This window comes from Eutrigla gurnardus (assembly GCF_963514095.1).
Source record: "Eutrigla gurnardus genome assembly, chromosome: 6".
Lineage (NCBI taxonomy): Eukaryota > Metazoa > Chordata > Actinopteri > Perciformes > Triglidae > Eutrigla > Eutrigla gurnardus.
Genome location: NC_139920.1, coordinates 10,859,463 through 10,874,462, shown reverse-complemented (window position 1 = coordinate 10,874,462; position 15,000 = coordinate 10,859,463). Strand labels below are relative to the sequence as shown.

At 46.2% G+C, this 15,000-nt stretch overlaps 1 protein-coding gene across 1 annotated transcript in view; it reads right to left on the bottom strand.

Moving 5' to 3' along the window:
- The window catches only part of gmds (GDP-mannose 4,6-dehydratase), a 151,392-nt gene that overhangs the window by 84,292 nt on the left and 52,100 nt on the right, over window positions 1–15,000 (bottom strand). Inside the window, exon 7 of the mRNA XM_084011737.1 lies at window positions 5,991–6,118. Within this exon, the coding sequence (XP_083867863.1) occupies window positions 5,991–6,118 (128 nt within the window). The remainder of the gene's footprint in view (window positions 1–5,990; window positions 6,119–15,000) is intronic.

Sequence of the window (15,000 nt, the reverse complement as noted above, 5' to 3'; positions counted from 1 at the left end):
CAAGAGTGCCTCCCTGGACATCTATTTTAAGTCTCTCACCTAATTCATTATTCATATCGACATATCTCACCTCCTACGCCACTTTCCTGTGTGTTTATTCAAGTGCAGCCGTCTCCTGTCCATCTGTGTCATCATCAACAACAAGCCAGCAAAGTTTCAATGCAAAACCCTCAGCCCACAGGTGTGCTGGTTGCATTCACTCAAATATGCAAAAGTAGACTTATGTCAGGGGAAAAAACAAGTGACATCCTTCACAACCCACGCAACGAAACAGTGGACCCGACAAACAGTTTGCATTAAATTAGCACAACATAAAATAAATGTCCAGTTGTAGAAACCACCCTGATCTTAAGGTTTCAAAGCAGGTTTCTGGATTCCTGTGGATATTTAATTGAAAATTAAACCATATTTGATATTGAAAATTTTAAAATGATCTAAAAATATGTCAAATATGCTAATCAATAGAAACACAAATCAAACAAAACAAAATATATCTGAAACATAACTTTTATTACAAAGACTATCAGTGTTTAAAACTAGGGAAGGGAGAAGATTTAATAATCCATAAAAAGATTTTTGACACTGATTTGTCCTTTTTGTAGGTTTTATGCCCTTTGATGGAATCTGGAAAAAAAATCATAAGAGCTCATTTCTGTTTTCTTAGGATTTTTCTCTTGATTTTCCATCAACAGATGCTCTCTGTTGTGCTACGAGGGCCTCTTTTAGGTCAATTACAGAAGTCAGCGTCTCCTTTTGGGTCAAGTTATTATTAAGTTATTTGAACTAATCGTTCCTTTGAAACAATCCAGGTATTTATAAGTTAAATTCTGCACCCCTTCAGGATTTCATTACTTTCATACATGAAAGCACAGACACGATGAGCACAAATCAATCAGTTTTAATCCAGAATCCCTAAAATACGAGCAGTTACTCTGTAACAAACGTCCGGGTTGAGTCCACTTAAAGGCTCTGTGAACCAATTAAAGTTTTCAGACTGGGATAGAATATCCTTCCTCCGTCCTTAAAGAAGGCAAAATATTGTTATGTTCAGCCAACATGCTCTGTAAATGAACAATACATTTCAGTGTGTGTGTGTGTGTGTGTGTGTGTGTGTGTGTGTGTGTGTGTGTGTGTGTGTGTGTGTGTGTGTGTGTTCAGTGAGGTTTTATTGCTCTGAGCCACAGGGGGGCGAACCCCAGTTTATTAAGCTGCTGTTAAGGGCACCGGTCGGATTTCACCTGCAATTAACATCACAAAACCTGCACAAGTTCACACACAGCTGCTGTCGTTTACTCATCCTGCTTGTGTGGGATGCCAAGTCAACAACGGGAGCCTCGGACAGTCTCTCTCTCTAAATGAGCTACACTCAGTTATCAGGATTGTGCCAGGGTAGGTGTGCTGGAGCAGCAGGGGTTGATGGAGTGGGTAAGTTGCAGTTGTAGTCAGGAGGTTTTGGTGATGAAACCTAACGCGCCCTCTCCTCTTCCCTATTAGCCCCCATTTTAGCTTTTTACTACTCCAGCTGTGTTTATTAAAACCCTACGGAGCAGGCAGAGGTATTTATCAGCTCCCTGATTCACTGCTGTAAAGATCCATGCACGCAACACACACACACACACACACACACACACACACACACACACACACACACACACACACACACACACACACACACACACACACACACACACACACACACACACACACACACACACACACACACACACACACACACACAGCAGAGGGGCAAGTGATCTACTGAGCCTTTCATTCTCATTCTATTGACTATTTGTGGACTTGATACTATTGTTATTTCTATTTGATGTTGATCAATTATAGATATTTAGCTTATGTAGTGTGTTGTTAATTATTACAGTGGCTGTTTTATAGTTAAAAACAAGATGAAACAATACATTTAAAGACACCACTATGGACTCTACAAGACTTAGATAGATATTTTATGCACCAATGATGAATCTATTGATCGAGAAGATAATCAACAGCTTCATCAATGATGAAAATAGTGTTCAGTTATGGCCCTAGTGGGAACTGTGCATTCATTCATTACCTGCAATACCATCAGCAATTCAATTCATCATTGCCTCTTTAAATTGGACAGCAGGATTTATCGTGTCAGTGTTAAACACCAAAACTAACATGTCTGATCTCCACAGAAGAATATCCAGACTCCCTAACGCCGAACATTCTCTAAAAGTGTCTTTTAGAAAGACAATGAGGCCCTTTTGCATTTGGTTGGTACTGGATAAGAGCCTCGGCAAGAAGTTGAAAATGTAGACGTACATGTAGTTTACTGTACCAAGAGCTCGAGGCTGCCCCTGCTGTCACCTCCAAGGCCAAAAACATGTGATGAATGGCCCAGCGCTCTCATCAATCATCTGTGATTGGCCCTGATCTGCGCTGTGATTGGCTAATTAGCCTCATCTGTAACCATTACTGCACCGAGAGGCAGCTGCGACAGAGGAAAAAAAAGGTTAAGAAAAATAAAGGAGGTGAAAAATTACACCATCAGGGCTGTCCTGTCACCTCGCTGCCTCCACACAATGCCAGGAATCAGACAGCTTCACACACACACACACACACACACACACACACACACCTGAAGACTGACTTGCAGGTAATTATATTTTAAAAATAAATATGAGAACAAGACAAGAGCAGGGAGGAGGGGTCAGCAGGTCAGTCACATCTCATCTGGCAACGGTTTTTGGTCGGCGAGAACAGCAACGCCAGCTCCAGTCAGGGAAATAAGAGCAGCTTATTAGATGTCAGAGGGAAATAGCTGGTAACTGGATGGTAGCTGCTCGCCAAACGAGAGCCGGGACAAGAGGGAGCAACACTTCGGCGGAGCGCTGGTCTAGTGACGCAGCTTTACAGGAGAACAAAACATCAAAAAGTGAAAGGTTAAGAGGCGGGAGGAACACGAAGAATAAAAAACACAAGGCTGGAGAGGAAACGGACAAAGAAAAAAAAAAAAGACGGAGAAAAAGTAAGCCAGCAGAACGGAGCCCGAGGGGAGAGAGAAGGCCAAAACCAGCAGGTCGACTTCTGCTCGTGCTCCATCTCAGCCAGCCCTCTTCTCTGCACAGGAAATGGCTCTCTGCAGCCAGAAGGGGAAGAGGTGTAGGCGGGGGGGTGGGGGTATGGGGGGCTGTACCCACCATGGACAACCTCAGGACAGGGGCACAGGCTGAGAGGAAGGATTAAGAGAGAGGGCCGGCCCTGCTAGAGATGAAGGACATCTTTATCTGCTCTGATACAGTCTTTAGTGAGGGATTGCTGTGGGTTTCCTTTTCTCCTTGGCATGCTCAGACTCAGAAATTTGTTCTGTGTCACCAAATCCCAGAAAACCACACTCGCAAAAAAATACATCACCATACTGGAAGCTCAAAACCTGTGAGGAAAATGAGATCAGGAGGATTTAAATGATTTTATCTGACGATTTCACCCTAAAGCGTTCAGCTCAAGGCATCTATTCCATAATGCCATAATAACAATAAAAAGACTCCATTGAGAGTTGCTGGGCAGCTCCAGGTCTGTCTGTCTGCCTAGGACAGACACCCGATACCCGTCTGAGACGATGCCCAGCCAGCCGCACGCCTTCAGACGTCGTTAGAGCAGACACACAGCACGCCCCTCCTGCCACCCGCAATCCATCCACAGCCAATTACAAGCAATTTCCCTGTCCCGGGTGGGGCGAGGAGAGGGAGCGCGAGAGAGGGAGGAAAAGCAGTTGTCAGCCTAAAGCAGACACACATGGTTCTGTTTACAAATTGCCAGTTGTTTGGCTTTGCCATGGCAACACAGTGCTGACGCTGGCTGGACAGATCTTTCAAAGTGAGACGGAGAGAGGCAGGGGGGGGGGGGGGGGGGGGGTCGCGGTGACAGTCGCGGCCTTTGATGGTCGGCAGGGCGGAGTGAACTTTCAGCGGGAGAGATGGTTCGTTTATGAATAGTGTACAAATGTCCCACAAACACGCGTCTGTTTCCCTCCTCCCTTCATCTTCTCTCCCCCTTCCTCCTCCTCCTCCTCCTCCTCCTCCTCCTCCTGCACATCAGTTCCCCTCAGCACCTCGGGCTTCTGTTTGGCTTCCCCGAAATCGGCCTTTTCCGAAACTGGAGACGCACAACGAGGAGGTGCCTGATTCACCAGAACTGGAATGTCGGCCGTTCCCACAGGAAACCTGGGGCGTCTCAAGCCAGGGTGCCCTGGACAGGCGAGTGCACACACACACAGCTACACGCACACACACACACACACACATACACACACACACACGCGCAGACACGCACACAACTGGACAGACAGACTAACAGAACTATGCTGAATGCGACCCAACAACCAGGATTTTACTTGCACACGAATAAGAACGAGTCTTATTGTTTTACATCGTAGCTCAGTAGGCAGAGCCATCGGTTCCGGAAATTGTTTTTTCCGCGCTGTAAATTTACATCAATCCTTCTCAAAATAGCGACACATTTCCCACGAGGCCCCTGGCTGTTGGGATGAAGACGACAGCAGCCGGACGACAAGTCGGCGCTACAGTAGAGCTCATTTTGAACACTTTAGTTGCAATCAGAAAAAGCCTTTTATCTTATAACAAGATTTCTTTCTGCATCGTTTCAGATTATTAGAACAATTCATCAAGGCGAGTTTAATGCTAAAGGATGTGTTCATGCTTGAAGCAGATTAACTTATTCACGTCAGAGCGACTTCTGGACTGAGCGGTTTATTCACCACAAACAGACGTTAGCTGTAGCAAACTAGCAACGCACTCTCCCATTCACTTTGTGTGCAATTGTACGGCCTCTTAAATTCCACGTTGCACTTATTTTTCCGTTTAGTCCACTCCACCTAGAAATGTCGCACCTCCCTGTCAACTCACAGCGGTCTGAGAAAAATAAACTGGATATGTTATTTTATATACTATCCTTTATTTTGTCAGATGTGAATCCATTAATGAAACAGTGGATCCCACAAACAGATTATTTGTCAGACCGTTTGAGCTAATCCCACCACAGGAGGTGAATATTATTCAGGGTGGTTATAATGGGATATGACTGATCCGAGGTCTTCCTGTATCAGGCGATGACTGCTTCACTGACGCCATCTACGCCTCGGCGACCCGCCTTAACAGCGTGAGCCGCCTCCTCACTGCCACGCTGCTCTGACGCAGCGGCTCCGCTCTGTGATCTGCAGTTAAACCGAGGTTCCACCGCCGTAACCTCCTCACCCCCACTCCCATCTCAAAGAGCGCCCCCCGCCACCTCCGCCACCATCACCTCCTAATAACAACATGGTCCGCTGTTAGGGGTCTGCTGTCAGACATGGCAACCCGTCGAGTCTTTCATCTCAATAGCTACGCACACGTGTTCCAACCGTAACCTATCACACTTTGACACACGTAGGAATGTGCGTTTCCTTACTCACACACACACACACACACACACACACACACACACACACACACATAAGGGGAAAGAACACTGCTGCTCCTGGACGTGGCGACCCCACTGTTCGTTTCATCTCCCCACTCCTTTCTCTGCTTGCTGCTGGCACCATTACGTTAACACAAACACTATATTTCTGTCATCGTCCCCAGGACGCAGCATTCTCTTAATATCTCTCTTTCTTCTGCGGGCGTTGGGGGAATGGCCATGGGGGCCTGAAGAGAACTGGGACATGGGTGAGTTGTGGGAAACCAGAGTGCAGTCTGTGGCCTCACAGCATGAAGCCCTCTCTCTCTCCTACCGCTCCCCCCTTTCTTTCCTCTATCTCTATTTCTCTTTTGGCAGACAATCATAGGAGGCTTCATGCAGATCGCATATTGCGGCCTCAAATGATCTGGGAAAACATGCCCCGTTAATGCTATGTGCACATCTGAACCCTGTTCAACTCTGCAGCAGTGCACGCACAGTTGGTGTGTACTTCTCCGGGCCTGTGTGTGGTGATGGTTGTGTGTGTGCTTTACCTCCACATAGTCTTTGGCGTGGCCCCAGTCCCTCTTGGAGTCCAGGTTGCCCAGGCTGAAGTTCTCCAGTTGCCCGAGGTGAATCTTTGCCACAGAACGGCTGATCTTACGCGTCACAAAGTTTGAACCTAAAGCACATACATTAAAAAAACGCTTAGTTGGCACCTTCTGAAAATGGAGGGTACATATAAATGTGACAGAGGCTTAGCTCGGCCCAACACATATAAACACAGATAGTCAGCAGCAGAAATACAATTTACGACATACGTGAAATCAAGGCCTTCTCATGGAAGAAACCCCTACCTACTTCGACACGCACGCACGCACGCACGCACACACACACACACACACACACACACACACACACACACACACACACACACACACACACACACACACACACACACACACACACACACACACACACACACACACACACACACACACACACACACACACACACACACACACACACACACACACACACACACACACACACACACACACACACACACACACACACACACACACACACACACACACACACACACACACACACACACACACACACCCTTTCCAAACCTCTACGATTGTTCCAACTCCGCTATAGCCAAAGCAAAAACTCAAGCAAAGAAGCCACCCTGAGTCAAATCGATTCGTTACCACCTCACATTTCAGCCACTGGATCCTTTTAGATTCCTTCTCTCTCATTTTCCCCTCTAATTCACTGGTTCAGTGTCAAATCTGGGCTGGATGCCAACATAAATCTCAGAGCATCAGTCTGTCTACACCAAAAAAAGAAGCGGGGAAGTGCCACAGAAAAATGACAACCGAACGGGACCACCCTGGCTCTGCCGGCACAGTGGCCAGTCCAGGATCACCACAGCGACAGCCGATTCAACTGCCAGATCACCCCGCGGTGCTCCTCACGCCGAGCAGACACACGTGGCGATATTAACCACGGGCAAAAGAAATGAGCTCCTAATGACTTTTTCTGTGCCACTAGGCGGGTTAGAGACGTTTGTTGGGTACTCTTGGCGGGACACGGAGGGCCGGTGTCATGTTCTCTGTTCCTGCAGCGGGGGGAAAGAACGAACGCGCCAGACCTCCAACCCAAACACAGCATTATACTGATGGAAATCAACACTAAATATTAGAGTGCCATATCTAATAATGCCACCATTTTAGTTGAAACAGTTTATTGGAGCTTGAGGGCTTAAACTCTGGCTCTTCTGTGTTGTGTTCAAAAGCCAAAATGACAGACATGTCACAATATGTGAAAGTTTAATTTCAAAAGGAAAGCATCAAAGAGTCGGCTATTTTTAGTGCACACAACATCTCTGCTGTACATAAATCTCCCACAACCTTGCGAGGACCTTTTGGAGACCTCTTAAGAGCTCCTACATGCTGTTTTTCCCGTCTTGAGATGAATGTTTCCCTTTTAGCTCTGCGTCCATCCAGTCCACTATGCTGCGCCTCTGTCTCGACACTGTATCACTGTTGCCCTGACATGGAGCAGAGCCTCCGTTTAGACACAGGAAAATCCCACGAACCCAATCATGCGAATGCACCAAATTTGTAGTAATTATTTCATAGGAAAGCGACAGGCTGAGCAAAAACAGACCACAGAAGGTTAGACACGCTTATTTGAGAAAATACAGCGTGTCGTGTGTTGGTAGCAGGTCACATGGGCCCCGTGTCAGCGCTGCTTTGTCGCCATGGTAAACCTGAGTTTAAGAACGTTTTTGTGTGTTTGACTTTGTCTAGATTGAAAACTTAAAAGGATTAGTGGATCGGGCTTGAAAGATTTTTGTTTATCATTCAGACTTCTGTGAATCGATATTATCTGCAAGCTCATTGTGAAATAGCATGTGCCTACAGAGCGTAGATTAATTGTGGACTGGAAATCCCCTCCGATGTCAGGCCAGTCGTGCCTTTGCATGATCGTCTCATTTGGCCCCCGGGGCCGTTCTCCAACCTGGCAGGTCATCTGTTCTGGCAGGTAGCACTACTTCCACGAACTAAAGTCAAGCGTTAAGCGGCAATTATTCATCTGCTACTGACACATGCATGATTGTCAGCTTTGCTCTCATCTATATTACCCATCGGGCTCATCACCGGGTGAGGGATATTTATTTATCTTACAGCTACACACACACAGGAACATTTCTGGTGCTCAAACAATTAAGCAATTAGTCAGCGGATAGAAACTTAATCGACAACCATTTTGAAAGGGGAACTCCACAAGGTTTCACTCATTAACAGTGAACTAGTTACAGGGAATGAATACTACAACTAACAGTCAAATGTGTTTTTGAGGCGGACAATTCACACTATTTGTTTTAAAATGTTAAAAGACGAATGAAAAAAATAATTCATAGATTGCACAAATAATGGCATTTCCATTAGTTGTATCTCTCTACAGTATATTGTATATTAGGACCCAGTGGGGCAATGTAACAAGAGTCCAGATTGGTAACGGCAGTAAATTGGAACACAGCGGTTTGATTTGATCCAACATCCAAGGGAAACTCAAGTTTGCAGGTTAAACACAGGTTGTCAAAACGCTGCAGGGCCGCGTTTGCTCTTAAAAAGGTGGCAGAGGGATACAGTGTAGCACAGTACGCCCAGTGAGCAATAAAGTACATTATTTCCCCCAAAGCACACCTGTAGTCTCCTTGTAAAGCTCACACCTATGTTTGGAGTGGCTCCGCTCCCTGCCTGCTCTAATTGGTGCGGTGTGGACCAGAGCGTGGGCCTAATGGACCGGCCTGCCTGGCTGTGGACAAAGCCTGCTCTGTTACTGGCCCGGGTGTTAATGTGTTTCCTTTACTGGCAGCGGCACCGCAGGACAGCCAGGAGGAGGGGCTGGAGGCAGGCAAGGGGAGCCGGAGGGGGCTAACAGGAGGTTTCAAGCCCAAATGGGGCGGCGGTGGCCGTTTAACCTTGCCCACCGCCCGGCGGAAAGTCTAATAAAACCATGGGCCGTGAAAACTGAGCAGACAGCAGAACCCATGCCAGAAATGGACACTCAATCTCTTTCTCTTTCTCTTTCTCTTTCTCTCTCTCTCTCTCTCTCTCTCTCTCTCTCTCTCTCTCTCTCTCTCTCTCTCTCTCTCTCTCTCTCTCTCTCTCTCTCTCTCTCTCTCTCTCTCTCTCTCTCATTCTCACTTAACCGTTTCTCTCCCCCCCCACCCCAATCATTCCTTTTCAGTTTTTGGCCCAAGAAGTGACAGGAAAAACGCAACACACAGGCTTCGTTGGCACAGCTAGGCTGAAGTATGGGAGAGAAAAATGGGAGGAGGAGGAGGAGGAGGAGGGTGAGGAGAAATGTGCGGAGATGTCTAACATCCAGAGTTAGGCCATGGGGGCCCAGACAGGATGGGGACGGGATCTGTCAGCTGGGGGCTTGAGTGTGGGGGAGTCAAAGAGGGGACTGTGGGTTTGAGGGGGCTTTGGCTGGACCGGCCGTGGTTATCCAACAGATTCTGTTGTTAGAGCCGCGCTGGGGAGGAAGGTGACTTATGAAGTCTGTCTTCAAACTGTGTGACGGCCCAGCCCTTAGTGTGCTCGCTCCAACCTCAGGATGTCTGACTCACACTCATCTATATTACCGTCTGCGAGTGTATTTATGTGCATTTACTAATTGAGATTCAACCGCAGTCTGATTTATTCAAATCTCCCTTCTGTATCATTTATTTTGCAGACATAATATGTGGTCATGGCTCAGCCTGAATGTCACATTAGCTCTGGAAAAACTAGAAAGTCCTGAATCAGTCAGTCAAACGTTTATAAAGTTGATCTTTAACGTTGCATGTGTGAAGGTAGAACATCCGCTTCCTTCTTAAGCCAAGTCTCATGTACCAATTTTAGACCTGGCGTATGTTTTTCATTACCATGTAAATCTTCTCCAAGGTGATTTGCAGGATGTTACTAAGTTCTCCCTTTGCTTAATAAAAATGTGGAACGACTTGGGAACCCAGACTGTTTTAACAAGTCCAAAATTCCAATTTCAAAATACCTAGTTCCAAAAATAGGACAGTGGGCCGCTTTCTTTAATATATATATATATATATATATATATATATATATATATATATATATATATATATACATATATATACATATATATAGTTGAACATAAAGATTCACAATATTCTAATATTTTCCAGATATTTCACAGTTGAGTCATTTCAGTTGTGAGCTTGTCTGAACTGGCCACGTTCTGAAGCTGGTGAGGAAGAAACTGTTACTTTTGATTGCCACAGAGTTGTAACAGAAAACCCTTAGGTTACCTCGACGCACACCTGTTTTGGAATTCAACCAGAACTGCAAATCCCATAATCCCACTCTGTCTTTAGTCAATGGCCTCGGGGAGTGAAAGGCTTTTTGTGTTAGATTTGTAGTGGAAAATGCAACTCCGGCCATTTTACATCTACGTGTACTCATCTCATACCCATCAACTTTATCTATGCTGAGTTATGAACAAAAAACCCTTCTTGCAGGAGCACTGAGTGATTCTGCAGGAGGAATCTTCTCTTCATCGGGGAATGGCCAAATTCCACCCAGGCCAAAGACCTGTCAGGGTCTGCCATCACAATTCACGGTATTGCATTATTGCAAAATTCACATTCTGACTGATCCCTGGAGCCTCCACGAAGGGAGAATATTTGCGCTGCATCCAAGAGAGGCCATGCGCTCAGCTCCGCCAACGCAGCGTCTATTCACACCTGACAAGACTATTGCTCTTGTTCTGAGCTGACTCAACCGGCAGGGAGGGTGCAGAGAGAGACATGTGATAGAGGAGGGTTGGAATGGGGCTGGAGTGTTTGCGAATAGTCACTTTTTTTTTAAATTGGGTGTGATGCAACAAAATGTATGGACGGCAAAGGTGTGGGGAAGGAAAGGGAGGGTGTGGAGAAAGAGAGAGGGGAGTAGATGATACATGTTTTTCTCTGAGCTCCAACGCTGACGGCACCACCTCCAAATCGTGGAACCAAGAGTAAAGCGTATCACCGCAGTATCAAAAACACAGACGTAATTGTGTCTGGCAGTATCCCACAGTTTGACTGAGTCAAATAGCTCTGGAGCGACATTTTGCGGTTCCATTGTCCCATTAGAGGAACTAGCAAAGGTTGCGAGAGGCGACGGGGAGCCCTGAACTTGCGGTGTAATTAGCGCCGCTCAAGGCGAGTGCTCAGTCAACAAGATTCTTGGATACCATGGTGACCTGGGACAACAAACACAGATTTGAGGGCGGCGGATGGGGATGAGTGATGGTAGAAACCTGAACGACTGCGTGACAGGTCTGAATCCAAGATGAGCTGAGGTAGAGGGAAGCACCTTTTTTTGGGGCCACGTGACACAAAGCGGTGGAAAAAGTGTGGGAGAGAGCTCCGTCGTCAGCTCTGCTCTGAGGCGTCAGACTCCGCTCTTACCTGGCCACAGTTCAGCTGATGTTTAGACTGCTCCCACTCAGCCCTTTTCTCATCAACACCCGATGAAACGAAAAGACCGAAAAACAAAAAAGCGCCCGCTCCATGCCAAGTTCCTTCTTACGGGATCATTTCAAATCCCTCCGACGCCCCTTGACCGAGTCGCTCCTATTTGAAGATTTCCTCACAAAATAACAGATCCAATAAATGGAAAACATATCCTCTTACAGATCTATCATGCGATCTGACCTTTTGGGCTTCACCTCAGCGAAAGCAGAAAGACGAAGCCGTGGCATGTAGCGGCTCAGCGGCTGTATGTGTGAGTATTCGAGGGGGCAGCATTGACTTTGGCAGTGCTTTTCTAACTTCCCCAACGCTAACTGGTCTTCTCTCCTAACATAACAGTATATTATTCTATACTGCCAAGCGTGAACCACAGAGCTCCCAGGGTGGAGAGATGGATGGGACTTCCCCAAATAAACAAGGGGATTAGCCTATAACTGGAGCTGGTCAGTAGTAACAACGTTGGATACACACACACACACACACACACAACATATTACTGCGCTGATTTACTGCACAGTCTTAGATCAACACGCTCCTAATAACTATAAATTTTACTTGGAATTTGTCTTTTATGGTTTAAAAAAAAGAAGATTTTTGGGAACTTTGAGCTGCATGTTTGTTGAATACGATGACCAAATAAATATATGCACTGGTTATTTGCACAGGTTTCACTGCTGATCACACTTGCCGAGAGACTGCGGAGTACTGCACCGTCTCATGTGTCAAAGCAATATGGAGTCTATTTAGCACCCCTGCTAGCGCTAATCCCCCTCTTCAGAGCCAGTGTGAGGGCTGTTTGTTATGGCTAACAACTAAGCTAACCAAAAAGGAGCTAGTCGCGGTGTGAACTCGCCGGCAGATGCAGGCTTGTGTTTGCTTTGCTTCATTCTGGATTTCCAACGGATATTATTTCTTCCCGACTGACCGATTCCGACCTTCAGCTGAAGAACAATGGAGATCGGCTGTTTATTGGTGGAACGCTCAGGTGTTTATGAGAACTCTAAGAGAAACTAGAAGTGCATTCCTGCTGGGATTAAGTCCTCCTGGGCGCTGTAACAGACAGAGGCCCTTGTTGAATCCTACACAGGGACAGTAAGTCTGAGGGGAAACTGGTGTTGAGCTTCACCCTTTTCCATCTACAGTCATTCCCAGCAGCCACCAGGCCGGCCTGTATGACACACCACACCACGCCACACTGAGCCACAGGAGATGATTGGCCACTGGAAGGTCACTTTGGCAGACGCCACCAAAGCAAAAACACCCCCATAACGGCAAACATCTATTTGTTTCTCAAACACAGGCACACAGATGCGGGCACGCAGTAGCAATGACATCACAGCTTTCCCTGTGTGTGGGAGTGGTGATGTCAGGGTCAGTGACACTGACGTCATGGACTTCCTCACTCATTAGTGCATAATTATTACAGAGGTAAGAGTGCGTAGGACAGGAGAAAGGGCAGCACACAGGTTAGGATTAACCTTTATCTTGTGAATTAACATACGTAGGGACAAAACCACAGAAGAGATGTGTTCAGGGTGTGGCTCAGAGCAGAGGGAAAGGGATCATAACTACGTGGGAATCAAAATAGAGAGCAGCCTCTAGTGTGAATTTGTTGATTTTCACTTCATAGATTTTAATGGGTTTTTTTTAACTGTTGGGAAAGTTTGAGTTTCTTGGAGCAATTTTATTTTTTCCCCATCGTCCCCACCTTCTGAGTTTTTATAAGTATTCACTGTGATTCATTTGGGGTTTTTTCCCCCCAGAAATATCTTAATTGTGTCCAAATACCACACTTTATCCAGACATTATAATTATATATGTACAATGTCTATTGTACTTTCTAAAAGGTTAATATAAAATAAATGATGTAAATACATGTATGTCTATTTTCTTAAATACATATGTTATATTTTGTACTAAAAAAAGAAATAATGCAAGCTGTGATGATAATTGTCATTTGACACCAAGTGTGACGTAATGATGAAAGCGTTTTCCCTCCCTACATCAGAGTAATTATATACCTGTAATGTAAAGTACAACTTTACAATATAACAATGACTAAATCTGCCATGGGGGTGTTTTGCAGCTAAAAGCATCAACCCCTCCAAAGCCCTCCTGTGGGTGACGGAGTACACGGACAAATGCCCCCTCAGTGCGGCAGCAGCAGGTCACGGCGGGCCCCTGGGGCCTGGGTAAACACTGGCCAATCCAGCCAACACAAGCGCCACACTGGGTTGTGCAAGGCAGCAGTGGGACATCTGGCCACATCACAGCACAGCGTTCCTGCTTTATGAGCAACAACAGCCGTAACTCTGAGAATAGAAGTGGCAGCACTAAACCCAACAGCCTGCTGCAGAACTGCTGACTGTGGAAAAAACGGAGGATGAACACATGAAATGCAGCGAAAGAGAGGAAGAAAGGGGAAAAAGTGGTGTGTGTAGAAAGAATGGTCAGAGTCAGAGAGGGAGATGAGAAAGAGCTGACCAAGGACCAAAAGGCTAAGGATGTGTTACAGAGCAAGCAGAGAACTGTGTCCTTATAAGGTCATGGTGTGTACGTGTGGAAAAGGACACAAGCATCTCTGATTTCACAGTTTCACAGGGCCACTCAATCAGCCCAGGTCTTCGTCTCTGGAACTGCAACTATTTTCACCATCAATAACTCTGTTGAGTGTTTTTCTATTAACTGATGCATCGTTAAATCTGCAACGTCAAAAAGCTGTGGAAGCTTCCAGAGCATGAGGCGAAATCTCTTTGGGGTCGTCTGATGAACCGTTCAAAAGTCAAACATAAGCAACCATTCTTCACATTTAAGAAGCTGGAATTAGAGAATGTGTCCTTGATGACCCAAACCATTAATTATTATTACCGTTTTAGATACATACACACACAAATACATCACCTACTTATCTCCATCACTCCTCCAGTCATCCAACCCATTCTTTCTACTGGTGTCTACATCACACATCCCTCCCAGATCAACTCAGCCATCGAATTCCACATTACAAGGCCTGGATGGCGACCGCGCCATCTTTGCTGAGCTGGCTGAAAACTACACCAGTTCCCACACCTATCTATCTGGGGGTAACCCATTAGGGTTTACTGGCTGACCCCTGACCTTGGCAGGGGTCGTGGCCAGGGCCTTCATTAGGGGATAAATCATAAACACCTGAGCGGCTGACCTGGGCACAGCGCTGGGGCTGCAGCCATGTGGTATTCATTTTGGGTCGCAGTGGCGTGTAAATCGGGTTAAACCAGCGCCTGCGACCCTCGGGGCTCACAGCGCATATTAAAAATGTGACCACAACCCACTCACTATGTGTCAGAATGTGTGCGAGTGTGTGTCAAGTAGTCATGAGAAACCTGGCTCCGCCAATAAATGAATGTGGCATTATATGGAGCATGTAATCGAATACGTGTACACAATTCAACAATAGTTCACCTTCTGTTTGACTGCTCTGTGGGTTCAGCCTGCTGCTCAGACTATGTGACGTCATCTTTTCACACTAT